The 22,633-nt window shown below is 36.4% G+C and overlaps 1 protein-coding gene across 2 annotated transcripts in view; it reads right to left on the reverse strand.

Annotated features, from left to right (window-relative positions):
- LOC107742958 (N-chimaerin) overlaps nucleotides 1-22,633 on the reverse strand; it is a 70,488-nt gene that overhangs the window by 6,569 nt on the left and 41,286 nt on the right. For both annotated transcript variants that reach the window (XM_016556048.1, XM_016556047.1), the window contains exons 7-8: nucleotides 6,515-6,592; nucleotides 4,530-4,614 (exon numbers count right to left, since the gene is read on the reverse strand). In XM_016556048.1, the coding sequence (XP_016411534.1) occupies nucleotides 4,530-4,614; nucleotides 6,515-6,592 (163 nt within the window). The remainder of the gene's footprint in view (nucleotides 1-4,529; nucleotides 4,615-6,514; nucleotides 6,593-22,633) is intronic.

The raw sequence follows: 22,633 nt of genomic DNA on the forward strand, positions 1-22,633 counted from the left end.
CTTTAAATTAGTTCTTTTAAAAAGCAAAAACTAACCAACCCCCAACTGCGCCCATGCAACCAGGCCAGACACTCGCACAGCATATGCAAATTTAGGCAAATGAGCTGATTAATATATAATGTGGCCTACTAAACGGGCCAGCTGCTTCAAAGCAGGTACCAGAGACAGAAAACAGAAAAAAAGAGGAAGAACGCAGAAAAACAGTGACAAGAAGCAGATGAATAAAAGACTGCGAGCTCAGGGCAGATGTGTGGGACGCTCAGTGAGCCACACTGAAAACAACGTGACCTGGAGGAAAGAGAGAGAGAGAGAGAGAGAGAGAGAGAGCGCAACCGCTCTTCAGATCTGTACTCAAACATAATGCTGGAGTGGGCAGTGAATGTCAGTCCTGCGGGCTTCAGCAGACCTCATTTCCTGCAATAAATGGGCCAAACGCTCTGCTCTGCTCTCTGACTGTCATTCTGAATCACTTCATCAGCCTTTAACTGTCTACTAAAGAGCAATTACAATTAAGCCTGATGAAAAGCAAAAATCTATCTTAAAATGCATGTGCCACTTTCTTAAAAATATAATATTCATACTTTAAATCCAACTCTTTGTATGAAAACGGAGTATATGACTCTAAAAATGGCAAGTTACACCTTCCTTCATGAATCATACTGTTCACATCTTTACATTGAAAAGATATAATAATAAAAAACAGATTTACACAAATATTTTGTCAAGGTGCTGCAAAAAGCATTATTTACATGACATTTGTAAATCATGAACATGATGTTTTCATTTCATAAAATTCAAATTTGGGATATTTTCTAGAAACTTTTTTAAGATACTTTTTTTCTCCCCAAAAATATTTTAGAACTGCTTCATTTTATCTTTTTAGACAGATTTTTTTTTTTGAAGATAAAATATTGAGGTCATAAAGAGCTTAAGATGAGGTAAAAAAATGAATGTTACATCTTTGACCCCAAATTTTAATCTGTAGCTGGCGACTGATTTCCTTTTTTTTTTTTTTTTTACCGCAAAACAATAAGAGGCGATAGTTTTTTCCCCCCCTCTTGACTCCTGGAATTAGAATGAAGTCTAATCTAAAGCATTGAACGCAAATACTGAATTATCCACTGACACTTATTGTAAAGATTCTGCGGTGTGTGATTAAAAAACGGCCCCTTGAGCGACTCTGTCGTCCCGAGACTTCAGCCATGCAGAACTGTAATTATTTTTGAAAAAGAAGAGCAAGGTTTATGATAAGCGGAGGAGACAGACGCTAATAGAGGGCACATCTCTAATGCATTCAATCTGTTCGCTCAGGTTTGCCGAGCCCTTGTTCAGCAAAGTGGCATAGAGGTGACCCCTGGAACACATGTGGACAGATACATATCAGGACACGCATACATACAAACACATCTCCGTTTGAGAATGAGTGCATGTATGCGTGTAGTTCAAGCCTTTAGGAGAGTTAAATAGCCAAAAGATTTTCTTTAGAAGCGCTATTAGATTTAGATTAGATTTACAGAATATACAATTTAATATAACGATATTAAATGACAGTCTTATTTTAGTATCATTGATATACTATCAAAGTTTAGTTAATATTTTGAATTATATTTTAGTTTTATATTTTCTGATTTCATTTAAATTTTTTTTGTAATTATTATTAGTCTTTATTTTACCTATATAGTCTAGCCTGTCTATATAATTTTAGTGTATTTAGTTTTAGCTGTTTTATAACTTATAATTACAACTTAAACTAAATGAAAATGAGATATGTTGCCTTGGCAGCCAGCTGAAATAAAATGTAAATAAAATAAGCAAAAAGCATTTTAAAAATATATATATTTTAGTTAATGTTTATTTTATACATTTTTATTTTGTAAAAAACATTTTTCTACGGTTTTAGTTTTGCATTATAATGCATTCACATTTCCTGAGAAGACACGTAATAATCAGCTGTAAATTACTGAATTATTGAAAATAAATGCACACCTGGGTTTGCAATGCATCCTTTGCATGCGCATTCCTTTTCAATAATTCAATGGTCCAGAGTCAATTATTCTGCTTAAACCACAGTTACAACATATATATGCCAATATAATGCATTTATCTTAAGACATTTTCTGCTTTTATCATGCATAGGCACAGTTATATTGTTACTTGCCTATGCATGACAAAATTGTGTAAAAAAAATAAAATAAAATTAATGCACTACAAAGAGTAAAGCATTATGCCTATGTTATAATTAATTAGGAGCATCCATAACACATTATAAATACAGGCTTTAGTTAAAGTGTTACCCAAAGGCATTGTAGAAGCAAATATCTTGAGCTAAACTCAGACGTCTTCTTCCATTGTGAGAATGTTTTGAGCGGTTCCTGTATCCTGAAATTCCCTCTCACACTCACTGTGTGACCCAGTGCTGCGACGAGCCCTGAATTTTAATGCGTGTGTGTGTGTCTGTGTGTGTAAAGTGGAGCTGGTTGCGAGCTCTCAGCCCCTCTTCTCATTATAAAGACGTGCCAGCTTTGTTTTCAGTCTCTGCCATGATGGACTGGGCCGAGGGGGAGGGGGAGCACTTTATCCTCTCATGAGCCAATGTGGCACAACATGCCTGGGCACTGGGGCTGGCACGCTGGCAGACACCCAAAACAATAGCTCGGAGTCTCGCTCTCACAGACGAAAAGCAAAAGAAGAAAGCATGTCAGATCACAACGCTGAATGCAAATCTCTACATCAAATGAGATTTCACTGCCCTAGATTCTGCTGGGATCACAGAGAGAGAGAGAGAGAGAGAGAATGATATGGTTAGAGGTGAGAAAAGGAGGTGGATACAAATAGCGTAAAAAGTGTCTCAGAATAAGGGATTTTGAACAAGATGCTTTCAAAATTGTTTCATGCATTATTCATGAAGTCAGTTCATGAAAACATATGTGTCGCTCCTATTATCCTATAAATAAATCATTAAAACACAAACCAACCAACCACAAAGAAAAAAAACTGAATCAAACAGAGATTAGAACTCCTAACATGTATTTTAAAAATCCTGTTTTGCATAGAAAAAAAAAAGAAAAAAAATTGCATGCATAAAATAAAATGGTATAATCTCAAATGACTGAAAGTGGAGGGATATTCTTTTAAAATAAAAATAAAAAATCTCTCAATAAGGAATAAAACAAGTCTTCATCTGTCTGTTATCATCATAATTATTTTCTCATTCCAGCGCTCAATTGGTTTCTTGCAGATGTAGGCCAGTCTATGCTGCCTCCACAGGCTAATGAGTATTCACATGCACATCAGCCAGAGCAACACACTGACCTATGTGAGCTCGGATCGTGTGTGTGAATAAACACGCCATCAACTCTGCACCAGCTTCACAGCTGAGATATATGCAGGAGTCCTCACTTCACCCCTACAAAACCCCAAATCTATCCTAATGTCATCAGATGAAGCTACTGAACACTTCAGAAGGGGTTCAGCGGGTGGAAGTTAATAGCTTTAATCACACACAAATTATATTACGTTGATAAACACAAGGGTGTATCATTGTGCACCATTATAATCATGGAGAACCCCCCACTTTTAGATTTTTTTCATGCCAGCATCTTAATTGATTTCAGGAATTGTTTTCTTAATTGTTTCCTTTTTAAATCGCTTCCTACATTCTTAAAAATAAAGGTTATTTTATTGGCATCTGTGGTTCCATGACAAACTTTAACATTCATGGAACCTTTCCACAAAATCTTCATTATAGTGGTTCATTAGATTATTAAAATCTTCACACTAAGAAATAATGCTTTATGAACTGTTCACTGAAAGGTTCTTTGGGGAACCCAATAAGGTTCTTCTTTTGCATTGCTTCAAAAAACAAAACAAAAAACAACCTTTTGGAACCTTAGTTAAAACATGTACTACAAACCTATAACAAATATAATAATAATAAAACACTTGTAGTCATAAGTATGCAATAGCGAGCTAACATGTTTTCTACACGCTTAAAAAAAGAACGTTCTTTATTGGCATCAAAGGTTCCATGAAGAACCTAACATTTATGGAATCTTTCCATTCCGCAAAAGATTTTTAGAGTAGAAAATGTTCTTTAGATTATTCAAATGTTCTTCACACTAAGAAAATAATGGTTCTTTTAAAGGAACACTCCACTACTTTTGAAAATAGGCTCATTTTCCAACTCCCCTAGAGTTAAACAGTTGAGTTTTACCGTTTTCGAATCCATTCAGCCGATCTCCGGGTCTGGCGGTAGCACTTTTAGCTTAGCTTAGCATAGATCATTGAATCGGATTAGACCGTTAGCATCTCGCTCAAAAATGACCAAAGAGTTTAGATATTTTTCCTATTTAAAACTTGACAATTCTGTAGTTATATCGTGTACTAAGACAACCATATAGTAAGTACATGTAGTTAATTAATATTACTCAGTACTTATATGTATAATTACACTGTAACGAGGACAGTTTAAAATAAAGTGTAACCCATGTTTTCTATGGTACTTTTGCATTGGGCGTGTGTTGATTTACCTGCACATTTGACTCCCTGAGCGATGAGTCCCCACATGAAGTTGGCACAGTACTCACACCAGTGTGGCCCTCTGAAGGTGTGCACCTGCAAGGCAACACGAAAACACAATAACATACAAATCAACTTCTGCTAGCCGTTTAAACCTGCTAATAAAGATGATTGTGTGATTAGAGACACTAGAGCAGTGTCAAATCTGACTGCTGTTTAATCCAATCACAATTAATCAACAGCCAGAGAGAGAGAGAGAGAGAGAGAGAGAGAGAGAGAGAGGGCATTAATCAGGAGGAAAGCCCTGCTCTCTTGCTCTCTCCTCTCCACCAGGTAACAGCTCATCCAATCAGATGCGTATATAAACGCTCCTATGGGACGGGCCCCTGGCTCTCTGAGAGCCCTTCAGGTCTAGTAGCAGGAACTGGCAGGGTTTACTATCCTAACAGCAGAACCATCTTACAGTAGATGATGAAATCACTGTACATCACACTGACATCAACATGAGAAGTGCCCTATTTACATATAAAAGAGGTCTGAGGAATTTAAATGATTGGATATTTACAGAGCTGGGGGATTTTAGCAGGTTATGGAAAAGATGACAAAGAAAAGCATGATGCTTACTGGATTATCAAAAGAAAGCCTTGCTTATATATATATGAACTCTTTTATATTACAAGGAAGGCGACGTGATATCTAGTATAAGAATGTTCAGTGTAAACACAGCTGGTTCTATGCTTCTAATGATAATAACTCGAATCTTTAGTAATTTTCACTGTACTGCTGACAAAAGCAGCCGCTATCCAGTATCTGAGCATCAATTACCATGTGACAACAAGGAGAAAACGCAAGCATGAGAGAAAGCAAGCAGCAGAAAGAGCTCTTTGTGGAGTCAGCAGTCTGTGAGGGTTTGACTCTACAGACAAACTGAAGCTGAGAGGGGGCTGGGGTCTGGGGTCCAATACCTGCTGAGGACAGAAGCCAAATGAGGAAACGCTGTTATGTTTACCAATCCTCTATCAGTTCCTAATCTCTCCATCTGTCACCCCAAACAACCTCCCTCACGCTCCCTTCCTCTCTCATGCAAACACAAGATGTTTTTATTTGACTTGTTGTTCAGAACCTCTGGCTGAACTGCCTCTAAATAACCCCGTCTTAAACAGACTCACGGCTTACAGCATCTTAACTCTTTCAACGTCTCCAGAAACCTGCACTCGCTGCCACAGCAACAACACACCCCTCGGGACGGATTTAAATCACATTTGGGGAGAATTTGCATAACATGCTATGACATAGTCGCTCTGAAAGTGAGTCACAACAACACAACACAGTCGACATTTCAATGAATCACAGTAAAATTGAGACACAAGTGAGACCATTATGCAAAAAAACTAAACAAAAAGTTGATAAACCACAAATAATAATATTACCAAAATTATTTATTGGTAATATACCAAAAATTTACCAAAATTTATTTTTCTAATCCCAATAGCAAATATAGTTTTTGCTCTTGTTTAAGCACAAATCAAAATTAATTCAGCAAGATTTATGCATGAAACATGAAAGAAATCCAGTAATCATGTACCAAACATACTTTAAATGAATTTTGTTTTGTTAATTTGACAAAACTGTGCAGCATTTCTTCTTTCAAAACATTTAAAACATTTCAATGAATCATGGCAAAATTCAGGCCAAATTGAAATCATTTTAAAAATGAAAATTTTTTTGATTGACCATAAAGAATAATATTACCAATATTATTTACATTATACCAAGAAATATTACCAAGATTATCAAACTCACTACAATAAGCTTTATGCATGTAGCAAGAACAAAAAAAAATCCACTTCTTCTGACAATTCTGACAAACAAATTGACAAAAAAATTTTTTGGCAAAAACTTGACATATTCCTTATTTCAAGACTTTATGCAAACATAATGATTTCTAGTAAGATAATCCCATTAAAGCAGGCCATGAGCCTTTGTGGATCCTTACCTTGAAGTTGTGGACTTTCTCGTACTTGGGCGCCCGTTCGCTCTCCTTCAGTGTGGCTCGACGGACCAGCGACGTGAGCTGCGAATAAGCAAAGAGTTTGAGAGGTTGCCAGCGAGTGGCCGGAGGTTTCTGAGGACTCATCTTCATCCCCAGAGCAGCGGCCACCATCCCCTGCTCCTTGCCCTCTGCCTTGGCCTTGTGCACCAGAGACTTCTCCTCCTTACGGAGAACATAGGACTCGCGAGACGGCATCTCGCACGCTTGAGGAGCAACTCCACACCAAACACACCGACTAAAGAAAACTTAAGCACAACTCCGAGATCCCCTAACAGACTCTTCTACATCTTTTGCCAGAGATCTGAGGGTGCCAAAACAAATCACCAATGTGAACGTCCAATTAGTCCAAACAGAGTTTCTTCAGCGAGTGTCTGAAGCCCCTGCGCCTGGTTCTCTCTGGGCATCTATATGCAGATGAGATGAGTTGTTGAGTTAATCCTGTCCTGCCTGCGAGCAGCAGATATCCTCTCTGGAACGCTGCCTCAAAGAGAGCGCGAGGGGGGCGACGGGGACAACCCAACCACAGTCACACTGAATTACACCGCTCCAATCAGCCAATCCCAGCAGAGTCTGTGAGAGAGCTCACTCCGCCCCTACAGCAACCAATCCCCCAATCCACCAGATGAGAGAGACAGAGAGAGAGAGAGAGAGACAGAGAGAGAGAGACAGAGAGAGAGAGCGATCGTAGGGGGTGATAAGGAGTGGAACAGCGATTGCAATTTTTAAAAAGTTTTACAGGTTTGCTGCTTGTGTGTAAGGCTGCACAATTTGGCAAACATTTTTTGATTATGTATCGGCTATAAAATATTATCAAATAAAAATGACAATATTTGTAATATTTATGGATGTCAATTTATTTTAAAATACTTAAATATTAAACATCGACAACAATAACAACAACAATAGCAATTATTATTAAATAGAAAAGCGTATTTAAGAAAAAAATATATTATTTATAAATAATGAAGAAACAAAATAAGAAATATTACTATTGTAATATTTCACTGTATAATGAAAAAAAGAGTGTTTAAGAAAAATAATATAATTTACAACTGTAAAATTGCATTACTAATAATTATTGTTGTCCTAATTAATTTTAAAATGTCAAACAATATTAATTATTTAATTATTATTTATACAGAAATTAGTATTTAATAAAAATATAATTTAAAATATTTTTTATTTTATATGGCAAGTGTAAGATTACAATACTTATAATTATTCAATTAAATACAATTTTTACTATTTTATTTATTTTCAAATGGTCAAACATTAAACAACAACAACAATTTTTATAATATATATTAATATTAAATAAAAATATAAACATGGCTATTACTAAATATTACAAATGGAACACTCAAAAATGATAATAATAATACGAAGAATACGAAGATTATTATTATTATTAATACTACTGTAAAATTACAATATTTAATATTTACCAATACCAATATACATCTTAATTTCTTCTTTTTTAAATGTTAAACTCTTAAACTTTTATTTTATATACAGATGTAGATGGAGTTTGTGTGGAGCAGCATTTACTGTGAACTAACCCGCTCTGAGCTGAAAACACTGGTGGATCATGAGCTGCTCACGTGTAAATGAACACAGTGCTGCACTTCACTATGTAACACGCAGCACAGCACATATATTCATATCATGATTGAGGTTTAATTTGAATTAACTCTATAGCCTTACTAAGTATCTTATCACACAGCTCTCTGGAATAATTGACTGTAAATGCTCAAAGGAGTAATTGTGTGGTCAAATATTTCTGTATAATTACGCAAACCTGACCTTTGCCCACAGTAACCAATGTCCTAACTATTTCATAGCTAGTTTCATATCTCTTTTATCACGCCAAGAGATATGAATTATAATACAAGAGATAGAACATTTTCCTTCACACATAATAAAAGAATTTCAACTCAAATCAATATTTCAAGTCCCATGTATTTATTTACTGTTCAATGAAATGGGTTGGTTATAAAACATTAATAAAACACCAGAAAAAATTGAGTGAATTTCTATATTGGACACGGGGATTCACCGGGCCTGAACCTGCTCACCGTGTGTGTAATGAAATCAACTTCCTGCTTCATATAGACGCTATCACGAGTCTCTCCTCCCCATCACACACACACACACACACACGATCAGATACTGCAATCTGCCTTCATAAATCACAATGACAGCATCAGCCAAATGACTCTGGATCTTTCCCAAACAGATCAGACAGAGATTATGTGTAAACACTGTCTCTGTTTGTGTGCTATTATTATACTGCACATTATACACTGATACACTGATATATTGGCCAGGATGATTAATTGGCTGATATCTGCCTGATATTTGGAAAGGCATCGATCAACAACCGTGCATGTCTTACAACCTTCACGTCTGTCTGTCCCAAAACTTACCTACAGCTGTCAATCAAAACATGCACACTTTGTTTACAAATGTTTTGGGGTAAATTTGAAGAAAAATAAGGTACCGTTCAACAGTTTGGGGTCAGTGAGATTTTTTTAATGTTTTTGTAAAAAGCCTCTTTTGCAGACTAAGGTCGCATTTATTTGATCAAAAATACAGTAAAAACTTTAATAACGTGATTTATTATAACAATTTAAAATAATAGTTTTCTATTTTAATATATTTTAAAATGTAATGTATTCCTGTAATCAAGGCTGAATTTCCAGCATCATTACTCCAGTCTTTAGTATCACATGATCCTTCAGAAATCATTCCAATATGATGATTTGATGCTCAAGAAACATTTCTTATTATTATACTTATTAACAGAAAGTTAAAAAGAACAGGATTTATTTAAATGGAAATCAAATGGCTTTTGATCAATTTTATACATCCTTGCTAAAAAAAAAAAAAAAAATTTTTTTTGAAAAAAAATTAATTTTTTTTCAAACAAAATTTTTCTTTCTTTCAAACATGCAAAATTCTTACTGACCCCAAACTTCACACACACACAAACACACACACGTCTTCCCACTTTCTAAATCTAGTCTTCCTGCTTTCTAAATAAATAGTCAACTTAAGATGCATGTTTAAGATGCATATGTTGCAGTAGCATCATTATGCTTTTATTTTCATTTGAAATCTACTTTAAGCTCAAACAATGTATAAATCTCAATCACTTGCATTCTCACTAAATTCTATTAGCTTAGTAAAGTTTAAGTCAATCAACCTTCCTCAGGCTTGCACTAAACCTGGAAGGCTGATTGACCGACACAGAATTTTAAATTTCGCTTTTTACAAAGATTTGAGTGGCACCTTCCTGCGCAAGACTCTATTTTTCATTGTTTTATTAATTAACTCCGGCACTAATGTGCCATGTTGCATGTGTGAAGCACTTCAAATGTGTAGTTTGAACTGAATGTTAATTATAATCGAACACACTCTTCCTCTCTCATCTCAGCTGGACTGTTCATCCTCTTCTGACAGCAGTATGTTGGATACAGACATACCAGCACACACACACACACACACACACACACCACGTGTTTCCCTTTGATCAATACCACAGGACTCGATCCTCTCCAGCACCAGTGAGCAAAGTGCCCAAATGGAGGGCTGGATGAGAGACCTCCCACCTGCTGGCTTTCAGATCAATAAGCCAAACCGAGGCAGAGAATATGAAACCGCTGGAGCCGAGATGAAACGCTCAGCATCAGAGTCCATCTCCCGGCAGACACCTGTGCCAGGTGGTTCACACGGCAGGTCTTTTCATATGTGTGCACTCGGCCTGCTTTTGAGGACCGCGTCTCCAGAGCGCAACAGCATGCTGCGTCTGACAGGAAGTGGGCTTACAGGCCCATCTCTAATTGACAAGATTGATCTTTCTGCTTTCTCAAATGCGTCTGGAGCAAAACGCTGGTCATATATGGGGCGGAGGCGAAGAATGGCTAATTCAAGGCCATTTCCTTTGTTCTCCCAAAACGACACGAGCGAGTCCATCTGTTTGTGCAATCACTCATTCAGTCTGACACTCAACACCTGATGGGTTCACAGGAGTTTGACGTTCTCTGAGCCAGATTTGCCCAGAGAGAGAAAAACACACACATGCACAGACTAACACAATTTGGCCACATCATCTGTTGCTCTATGATGTTGATTTATTAACACGGTTAAATGATGTTATTATTTGATGTTTGGCTTTTTACATGTTGTGATAACCAACACCGAGAGTCAGTTTGATCGACCAATGGCAGATGGTGGAAGAATTTGGGAAACCTGTTCGAAAACAATTGTATTATTTATTTATTTTTGCATTTCTGTTTGACACCATTTATGGCACAGAAATGACACACCTTTAACCCCATAAAGGCCTTTAAATGATCAAAACTGCTGAAAAACCTGTTGTACATTAATACATACCTTGTGTTGTCTGATAGTTTAGGAAGTAAAAGGTCTTAGTCTAAAAACATAAGTTATATTTATATTTTTATATTATACTTTATATGTATATTTTTTTTTAGTAAAATCATGTTAAAATATGAATATCAAAATTTTGCAGAACATTTACAGTGGTGTGAAAAAGTGTTGCCCCCTTCCTGATTTCTTATTTTTTTGCATGTTTGTCACACTTTAATGTTTCAGATCATCAAACAAATTTAAATATTAGTCAAAGATAAAACAAGTAAACACAACATGCAGTTTTTAAATGAAGGTTTTTATTAAGGGAAAACAAAATCCAAAACTACATGGCCCTGTGTGAAAAAGTGTATGCCCCCTAAACCTAATAACTGGTTCGGCCACCCTTAGCAGCAACAACTGCAATCAAGCGTTTGCGATAACTTGCAATGAGTCTGTTACAGCGCTGTGGAGGAATTTTGGTCCACTCATCTATGCAGAATTGTTGTAAATCAGCCACATTGGAGGGTTTTCGAGCATGAACCGCCTTTTTAAGGTCATGCCACAGCATCTCAATAGGATTCAGCTCAGGACTTTGACTAGGCCACTCCAAAGTCTTCATTTTGTTTTTCTTCAGCCATTCAGAGGTGGACTTGCTGGTGTGTTTTGGATCAACCCAAGTTCGCTTCAGCTTGAGGTCACGAACAGATGGCCGGACATTCTCCTTCAGGATTTTTTGGTAAACAGCAGAATTCATGGTTCCATTTATCACAGCAAGTCTTCCAGGTCCTGAAGCAGCAAAACAGCCCCAGACCATCACACTACCACCACCATATTTTACTGTTGGTATGATGTTCTTTTTCTGGAAGGGGGCCAACACTTTTTCACACCACTGTATGTGTTCTTCTCTCAATCATCACTGTATTGCATTGCATGTTTTGTTCCCCACAATAAAAACAACTGAGATTTGATCATAAAACTAAGCATTCAAAAATCATCTTACTAAGACATTTTATTGGGAAATATTGAGTGACAGCTGATATTTACATACATTTTATGCAATTTTTAAGTCTGTTATACTGATTTACATTAAAGGCTATCAGAATTTCATCTTACTTTTTGGTCACATAAATATCAGCAATTGCACCATATTACATATTTTGCTCAGTTTGGGCCTTTGATTAAAACTTTTCATGTTCAAGCTCCACATTTTACTATATCATACTATATAAATGTAAACTATACAAAACGCATATGCAAACTTTATTTTTTTAAAGGGTTTAATAAATCAAAACAATAGATTTTTCCTACTATTATTTCAAATGTCAGGCATTACAGGTTTAAACTCAATATTATCTTCCAATGCAATCTTTACAGCAATATTAAAGGTCAAACACAGCTTAAACACTATCATCATCTGGATAATGCTGTTCTAACTACAAAACAGTTCTGACCCAAAATAGTTCTGAAGCTTTTATTTTAAATCTGTTGAGTCTGTAAAAAAAATACAAATAAAATAAAATCACATTTGCAATAACACACTTATACTAAGGCCCTATGAAATCAGTTTTATTTATTAAATTATTAAATTCAATTTTTTCCGTTTTAATTTTTCTGGATTCCAGATTTCATTTATCACGTGAGGAGACACTGACAAGAGTGAGGTAAGAAAGACAAGACGATAGTGGAAGATTTAGTTTCGAAACAAAATGCAAAAGCACCCGTTTGCCTATTTTGGATTTTGAAATGCCTGTTGAAGTGTGTTTAATATAAGTGAGTTTGTCGTAGTGTTTTGTTGTTGCCCATTAAAGCAATTAACGCCGAATTGCCGCTAATTCGCACACTGGCATTTACAAGCCATTTAAAAGCGATTATTAGTAGTAGTACTATCATTACATTAAGTAATATAGTTCTGTCACAGTTTCTTCAAGTTAAACCGAACTTTTATTTTGATGGATTGCTGTGAAGACTTTAAGTTTCAGTTTGTATATATGAAATGAAGATAGTTTTTCCCAAAAGAAACAGTAAAATGCTCAAGAACTGGAGATTTCTGTTCATGTACTCCTATATTGAGGCGGCAGAGGTTGAAAACACACATGCGTTTCAGTAGCTTGTGTGTAGTAAACAAAACTGCTCATCTGTACCGCTCAACTCATTCACACAGAGGCACGCAGAACATGCAGGATTCACATTTAAATAGTCTTTTTGCAGCTTAATATTCACAGACACTAGTCCATATCGCATTTTCATTTAAGTGTACCTACTTTTGATTTATTCATCCAAAATTTGGCAAATTCCATGACATTCCACGTTATAAGTGTTTAATACCCAATTAAAGCAAATCTAAATCAGTTCTCACCAATGATCTGACATATTCAAGTATATTCAGAACAAGTCATTCCTGCAGCTACATTTCAATAAATGCTCGTTTCTGACTGAAGTGTACATTATGCTCTGAAATGTACAGTATGATTCATAGTACAATGAACTCTTTAATCTCAAAAAAGCAAGCAGAATTTGCATCACCATGAAATCTACTATCACCCACTTCTCATAAACAAAAGCCTCATTTTGCAAACCGAACCACGCAGAAACTGGAATGAAATGTTCTGCTTTTGTAAAATATAAAATGCGCTGTTGAGTTTGCTTGACAACCGTCAGCTACCCAACCTCATTTCCTGTTCATCCCTCCATCCTCTCCTCCCCACCGCTCACTCTCTGCTTTTTCCGAGCAACATACAAATGTCAATAACATCAACATCATGAGTGTCAGTGTTTCAACAGGCGTACAATCATCGAAATGTCTTCATTCCATCAGTGCCCTGAAACACACTTGAGTTTGGAAAGTTTCTTCAGTCAGAGCTGCAGTGATGTGGGTGGTTATGTTATATAACGTTACATAAGGATGGAGTGATGCATAAATCACAGCGCAGGCGATCAAACGGTGCGGCAAACACTCACAGCACCATATAAGATGAATGATTGCAGACCGGAACTGGGAGGGCACATCATCGTCATCATCCTCATAACATGCGTAACAACAGGGAGGATAAAGCTGGTACAAACCCAGATACAATGCTACTATAGCATCAGAGACGGTTCATATACAAACCCCAACCTGAGCCATGAAAAGAATATTTCGGTTTCATTATAGGTTAAGCTCAGTCAACAGCGCTTGTGGCATAATGTTGATAACTATAAACAAAAAATAAATGGCTTACCACTGGTTTTCTTTAAAAACATCAAAATGTAGGCTACAGTGAAGCACTTCTAATGGAAGTGAAGAGAGAGAATTTACTTGCATTAATTGTTCTATTAAAACATGTATTATTTGAGATGTACAGCTGTGTAAATCATTGTTTTACAGTTGGTTTAGTGTTTTAGTGTTTATAGTACAGTGTTGACATTACATTATTTTTGTCAAACTAAAATCATGTTGTTTATAATTTGTAGCTATACTATTAAAGTAAATATATTTTAACATTTATAAACTGGCGCCATTCACTTGCATTGTAAGTGACTCAATGTGACACAAATTTTTGCTTATTTTTAAAGAAAAGGAAGAACATTAATTAATTAATTAATTAAGCTGTTGATTAAGCTCAACTTACAGAACCCAGAATATTCTTAGGTGTGAAACATAAAATTATGCAGCCTGTTGTGTTGAGGAAAGGTGTGTTGTTACATTTCTAAGTAAATAGACTTTTGATGCAACAAAATTCCAGACTTACACGATCATTCCAAAGTTTAAGGTCAGTAAGATTGTTTTTTTTAAATATTCTATTTCAAATAAAATAAATGCTGTTCTTCTGAACTTTCTATTCATCAAAGTATCCTGAAAAAGGTATCATGAAAAATATACTAACAACAAAAATATTAAACAACACAACTGATTTCTACACTGATAATAATCAGAAATGTTTCTTGAGCAAGTCAGCATATTAGAATGATCTGAAGGATCATGTGACATTGAAGACTGGAGTAATGATGCTGAAAATTTAGCTTTGATCACATGAATAAATTACATTTTAATAATATTTTATAATATTACTGTTTTACTGCATTTTCGATTGGTGAACATAAGCGACTTATAAACATCTTACGACCCCAAACATTTGAACGGTTGTGTACATTTAAATAGGGACCAAAATATTATACAGTCTTTGGATGATTTTTTTCTTCTAACCACTAAGAAACCAGCTAGTACTACATTAGCGACCGCAATGCAACACCTAAAAATATTCATAACACCTTAGCAACCGCATAGCAGCACCCTGGCTAATATCCACAGAGAGTTTTGCACAGACAAGCACAAAAATCTTCTGACTGAATTTTCATACTTCAATTCTGTGCTACAAAAACAAAACAATAACTGCAGATTGAGTCAGAATTGAGTTATGCTATTGCTATGATAAGATAGATGGGCGTCCTGTGACAGATGGGTTCGCCTCAACTGATATCCATAACAAAATTAATGATTTGATATCAATTTCAACATCACAATTGAACCAAAAACATGTTTTTCTCAGCTCCAGTGTTGTCACAGCTACTGTGTTTAGCTGTTGTTGATGCTGTACAGCAGTGAAGTGCACACTGCCCGCGAGTTTACAGCCATTTACTGCAGAATTATGAGACACAAGCCCTGCTTCTCCATCGCGCTCTCTCTCTCTCTATCCTAACTTTCTCGTTCACTTCCTCTGACTGTCACACGGTGTACTGCTGATCGATTGCGTTACGCAACTCAGCTACATTCCCGTCTCCCCCGCATGACAGGAGAGCAAGGACAGACACACACTCACACTAGAGACTGTGTCGCATGGACCAGGAAAGTGTTTTTAACCCATACCTGTATCACAATGCTTGTTCTGATACAGCTGTAATCCATTTGATGCAGTTCAGATTTCAGCTTTTCACGGGGACTACATTTTAAAAGCTTTAAAACCTCAACCTTTTGAAATAGTCATGGGGTCTGAAAATGTTCTTCCCATCCCAACCACTAAACTACAAAACAGTTGACATCTGTGCTGAGATTAAACCCTATCAGTGTGCAAACAAAAGCCAGTGAATGAAAATCTGATCACTGTATAGATGTCCTGATGAGTTTAATGATGCGCTAAATAGGTGTGAATCTTTAGTTTCAACAGTCAGATTAGATACGTAGCTGCTAATGTAGGGTCGAGACAACTACTATAGCAATTACTGTGAAGCCTGTAAGTGCACATGAATGGCACTTAGAGAAATTGGAGCGATAAGAGAGCTAATTTTGCTCATGAAAACTTTATGTAAGCAAACGAAATGTGCTCATGTGCTTCTGAAACTAATATTCACTAAATACGGACTCAAAATCCATTCAGAAATATGTGAAGACAGATAATTTCCAATATTTATTATAACAAAGTAGGCCTGGGCGATAAAACGGTATCGATATTTATCGACGGTACACCTTCTTCGATATCGATAGAAAAAATGTTCGATATAGTGCACGATATAGGCACGTGCTATGAGTGACGCAGACAGCTCACACAAACACATGCTGAAATGAGTGCTGTGCCTGCCTGTGATGAGGAGATTGTGAATAAAGAATGAATATTAGTCGAATTTAAAATAAACATTTGCATCTCAATGTTAGGAGTGGGTCAGGGAGCGTCATCAGTGGCGCGCAAGATGCTGTAAGTGACGCTGTTGCATTTGAATGTTTTGTTAGTCTAGCCCACGAGACGTGCCGCTGCTGTGTTATGCATTCAAAACATTAGAAATTAGATATTTGTTTAATTTTTATTGTGTTGGATTGTTAAAACAAAAAATATTTGTTGTATGTCTCAATAAATTGTGTTAATTATAAATACAGTGGTTAAATTTAAACATCTTTTTTTTATAAAAATGTCAATAATTATCGATACAGAACGATATGAAACATTATATCGTTGATACATTTTTTAGCTATATCGCCCAGCCCTATAACAAAGATTATGAGACCTTTCATTTCACAATTCTTGCTTTATTTCTATAAATTTGACTTTATTTCCATATATCTCGCAATCTTATCAGTTTAAAAAAGTCTGAAAAAAGTCAAAATTGTGAAATATGAACTTGCAATTGCACAAAATAGTTGAAATGTGTTTAAAAATTGCAATTAAAGGAAAGTCTGAATTGTATCACAGTGTTTTAGTGCCACAAAAAAAATACATACAGAAAAATAAGATGACGAAAATAGAGTGTTATTATTTTGAGAACAAAGGCAAAATTACAAGACAAAGTCAAAGCACTGTGAGATCAAAGTTGAAATATTTTGAGAATAAAGTCAAAATTACCAGAACAAAGTCATAGCAACATGAGAACAAAGTCACAGAAATAACATATTAAAGTTGTAATATTTTGAGAATAAAGGTAATATTTTGAGTGAAAAAAAAAATCATAGTACTGCAAAACAACCAAGACATTATCCTCATATTGATACAACGTTGTTATGGTAATTATGACTTTATTCTCAAATTATTAGGAATTTAATCTCACAATGCTACAACCTTACTTTCGTATATTTTGACTTTATTCTTGTAATTTTTTTTTCTTTTTTACGTGACACTAAAATGACATTGTACAACTGTGATGTATATATACCGACAAATCTCAAAGTCAGAAAAAGTCAGAATTTAAAGGGGAAAAAAAACGAAATTGTGAGAAATTGTTGGATAAAAAATATTTTATAGTATAGATTGAAAAAAAAAATAAAAATAAAAAAACTCTAAATTGTGAGAAATTGTTGGATAAAAAATATTTTATAGTATAGATTGAAACTTTGGAAAGATGTTGGCCCGATTACAGGATGTTATTAACCTCAAACAAGCCAAAAAACCCCAACAGATGAATCTCTCTGGCAGATACATCAGTCTATCACTAAACCCACGTACACGAGAGCATGCTATTTTTGTAAAATCATGGTTTGCGCTACACAGATCACGTCAAGTGTGGCGTGTGCATGTTTCCTGCATGAATGAACAGTGCTTTTCCAGACTGATGAACATCTGCGGTGATTTCTGGAAACTACAGCGCTCCTAAAACACAATTCCTGCCTGAATCATTCAACCTGTTGACAGTGAAATTATTCATCAATCTGAAGACATACACTACTCCTACATCAGAGCACAGTGTTTATCTGTGTTAGAGAGGATGTCTAAACAAGCCAGCTTAAATATGCAGCTCATTTGCATTTAAAGCAATACACTCCAAAACAACTACTTTTTTTAGACACACCCCAAAAATGGCATTTTCCAGCTGTTATAATAAATGATCTGTTGGGTATTTTGGGCTGAAACTTCAGACACATTCTGGGGACACCAAAGACCAATATTACATCTTGTAAAAAGGGGCATAATAGGTGCCCTTTAATATAGAGCCTCATTCCTGATTCATAACTCATAAGCACACAATGGAATATTCTAGCGCTTCAGCGCTAATATTTACTGCTGTGCGCAAAGAGGGTGAGGAGTAAAAAATATTACTCAAACAGAATAATACAGCTACAAGTGTAACAGATAAACGGATGTCATGAAGAGCTGGTGTTATTCACATTCAAGGGAACTTCACACAAGTGTGACGTGACCAACACAATATTTCACCAGACTATGGCTATGATATGCACAGCTGATTATCAGTCACACTGTCACACAACTTTCCATTGACACACACATAGAGACGCACTGGAGCTGCTTCTGTCCAGTGTGCCCCACAAATGTCAGACTTCTTTAGCTTGATCTAATGAGCCCTGCGGCTCTCTTACTGCAGCAGTTACACCCGAGACGAGTCAAAAATAATCATCATGGAGAGATATTCACACTCACAGACCTCATTTTGCACACGGAACCTCAGACCACCAGATCATTTTATGTAATATAGTGTATATAGTGTAATGTAGTGTAGGGTAATCTTATGCAAACAAAAAGTATTTGGATATTCAAGTCACACTTTAAGCAAAACAATTAACAAAATTATGCTTTAAAGCAGGTTTCCCAAACCCTGGTCACTATAATCGTGAAATGTTCATGCCATTTTATCTCTAATAACAATAGCTATGTAAAATAATGATGATAAAAACTTTTAAAAATTGTTTTAAAAAATTGTTTTTAAAGTAAACTTAAAATTAAACTTAATTTTAAAGTAAACTTACTTAAGACCTCAGGGGGTACTTCAAGTAAATAATTTATGCCAAAGGAGTTCGGTTGACAAAAATGTTTGAAAACCCCTGCTTTAAAGGAATAGTTTACCCCCAAAAATGAAAATTTGCTGAAAACGTACTCAGCCTCAGGCCATTCACTGAAGAAAGCATTATTATGGATTATGAATAGAAGCGATGGTTTAAAAACATCTTAATTTGTTTCTTACAAACACACAGCTTTTCACTTCACAAGACAGTAACTGATGGACTGGAGTGCTGTGGATTATTGTGATGTTTTTATCAGCTGTTTGGACTCTCATTCTGACGGCACCCATTCACTGCAGAGCATCCATTGCTGAGACACTGATGCAATGCTGCATTTCTCCAAAGTAGTTATGATGAAGAAACCAACTCATCTACATCTTGACCCGGGGAATATTCCAACAATATACAGTATCTATGAGAATATTTATCAAATTTTCATTTTTTGCTGAACTATTTCTTTAAATGTTAAAACAATAAAAATACTGTTTAAATTTTTAAATGAAGATAACTTGTGACATTTTTACAGTGGTCAAACGTCAGTGGATCATGTTGATAGTTAATGTGATTCTCTACACCTGTGGTTCCTGTGTGAACTTGAGGAGGACGGACTTCGTACATCCACTAAAAATCACCAAAACACCAGCTGATTCAAAGACACTGAGAATTTTTTTTTTTTTAAATGAAGTTAGTTCTGAGAAAAGCTTTAGCAGCATTTCAACACAGATGCCACTTTGCATCTAATGCAAAATCCACAAATTCAGCTTCAGTCCATATATCTTTTGAGGTCAGCGTTGATGAGCAAGGACAGAGAGTTGTGTTGGTTCTTTTTTAACCATTTTTTTTTTAAATGAAGTTAGTTCTGAGAAAAGCTTTAGCAGCATTTCAACACAGATGCCACTTTGCATCTAATGCAAAATTCACAAATTCAGCTTCAGTCCATATATCTTTTGAGGTCAGCGTTGATGAGCAAGGACAGAGAGTTGTGTTGGTTCTTTTTTTAACCATGTGATAATCTTTTAACAAGCCTAATGAGGGTGAATAGAGGATGACTGCTCGATACTGCCAAGATACACAACCCCAACCGCCATCAAACAAGCAATCTGCTCTCAGTCACTCAAGCAGACTGAATGCCCCGTCTTATTAGCAGAATCTTACTGTCCGTTAAACAGGCCGTCTCTGTCTCTCTCTCTCTACAATGTGACCTTTATACTGCCAAACAAAAACAAAGCAGCTGATTGGTTAAATTCAAACATTCTCAGCCAATCAGAAGGAACTGCAATTGCTTTGTCTGCCCTGACTGAAATGTGTCTTCAATCTCTTATTGTGTGGTTAGGAACCTGGCCAAATATAGTGAGGTAATAAAGCAGAAGTACGAGCAGGCACTCATGCGAAGATATTAGCCAATCATAACGGAGGTAATTTACATATAAACCTCTTAAAGGTACAGCAGTCAAAAAAAAAAGAAAGAAAAAAAAAGCAGCCCAGCAATTCTTAAGCCCAAAGTATATTTCAGTTTTGATGCAAATGCTTAGATTAGTGTTGTCAAATGTACCGACTTCAGTACCAGTCGGCACTGAAATTTTAAAAACGTCCATTTCCCGCTAAGATTTGAGTGCTGTTGAGCCGATTCTTAAACACTGCTGATTGGCCAGTGTGTTCAGGCGTTCAACAGATATGACTGTGATTGGCTACAATGATCATCGTTTCACTCTCTTCACCGAGCGTGGCTCACACAGAAGCACACGGGAGCGATTGAAAGCCGTGTCTATCAGCGGATCCCTAATATATCTGCACATAGACGGATCCGCTGATAGATGCCTGCTTTTAAGGCCGGGACACACCAAGCTGATGGTCGGCCGTCGGTGAGCGTCTGTCGGGATAGTTTGTTTGGTGCACGTCGGCGGCAGTTTGCCCGATTCAACGGGGCCGTCGGCGCGAGTGAGAACTCTGATTGGATGCTCAATTTAGCGAACGAGTCAGTGCCCGAGAATTAAAACGAAAGTGATGAAAACAGCCAATTAAGCAAAGGCGGCACAGATAGAAGTCTGTTCTAATGTTACATGATCTTACCCAAGCATTCCAATATGCAAATATTTTCATAACAACATGAGCCGATTAAAATGAAGAAAGTTATCAACATAACTGATATTCAACATGGTAAAGCAAGCTCTGCTTTGTTTACGGTTCGTATATCTTGTATATCCTTGTTTCGGTTTCTCCTTTTAAATGATGAATATATACTATTGATAGCTGCTGATATAGACAGTTAATTCCTCTCACACAGGCGCAGAGCGCACACGTTAAGCCGCGTTCACACTACAAGCGACACGCAACGACAAAGCGACACGATCCCATTCATTTCAATAGAAAGCTGGCGATTTCCGGCGACACGAGCGACAGCGGCTGTTGGCGACGGATGGGGCGTGTCCAGCGATGTGACAGCCAATAGGAAAATACGTAGAGCTCATGTGATCGTTTTCCTGTCAGCTCAGCAGTGACGGAAATTAGGCTGATCCTTGCCGTCGTCATTCATTTTTGTTTTTATGTACGGATTCAATTTATATTTATATTATATTAGTCTTTTGCCTCCAAAATGTTTGTATTTAGCGACAAGAAAACTGATTCGCTGTCAACGTGAGAACGCCCACTATATCGCCAGCCCCTGGAGACAAAAGTCGCTGCTAGTGTGAATGCAGCTTTCGTTTGCTGTTGGCTGAATACAGATGCTCAATAGACGAGCACTCGAAAGTTTCTTTCTCTCTAGAAGTTATGACAGATAAACATATCTTTGTACAGTGTTACAACCTCAACGTGCTGTTGCGAGCTGCGCATACAGAGTATTCATGGTTAGAAAATTCTGGATGTGTGCAAACTATGCTGATTAGGAGTGGGCGACATTTCGGCAGACACGATTAACCGGTAGAAATGTGACAACCGGTAGAGATTTTGGACTATCGTCTCCATTGCGGTTACACGCTCACGTAATGTTGCTGTGCTGTGTCACGAAAACATTGGTTGCACGTGTTTTTAAGCATTGCAGTTTAAAAACAAGTGATTTTAAGCCGCTGAAATGCATTCAGCAGTGAAAGAGAACAAATTTGGCTATATGCGCGCACTTGTATGTGTCAAAATGCTCGTCCTTGTATCCTCGTAAACACAGTAATTTAGGTGTTAAGTGAAAGCAAACAGCTGAGAAAGAAAACAGTGTAATAGTATATTGTATCCGGGCAGCTCTTAAAGTGACAGCAGTCTAATATTCCTGCTGTCTGTCATTTATGTTAAACAAACAACAAAAGAGAGAAAATCTCTCACTGCTCTTGACTAAATCACTTTTGTAACTTTATTAAGAAGAAATTTATATTTAATTTACACAGTGAAGAATATGCAGTGTTTTATGTTTATTGTATCTGTCCCTAACAAATAAAACTTTAAATAAATAAATATTCTTATTTAATCGCTGAGTGTTTACTTGTCTTCAGTGATATCTCTTTTTG

Source organism: Sinocyclocheilus rhinocerous, unplaced genomic scaffold (genome assembly GCF_001515625.1).
Source record: "Sinocyclocheilus rhinocerous isolate Xijiao unplaced genomic scaffold, SAMN03320098_v1.1 scaffold45, whole genome shotgun sequence".
Taxonomy (NCBI): Eukaryota; Metazoa; Chordata; class Actinopteri; order Cypriniformes; family Cyprinidae; genus Sinocyclocheilus; species Sinocyclocheilus rhinocerous.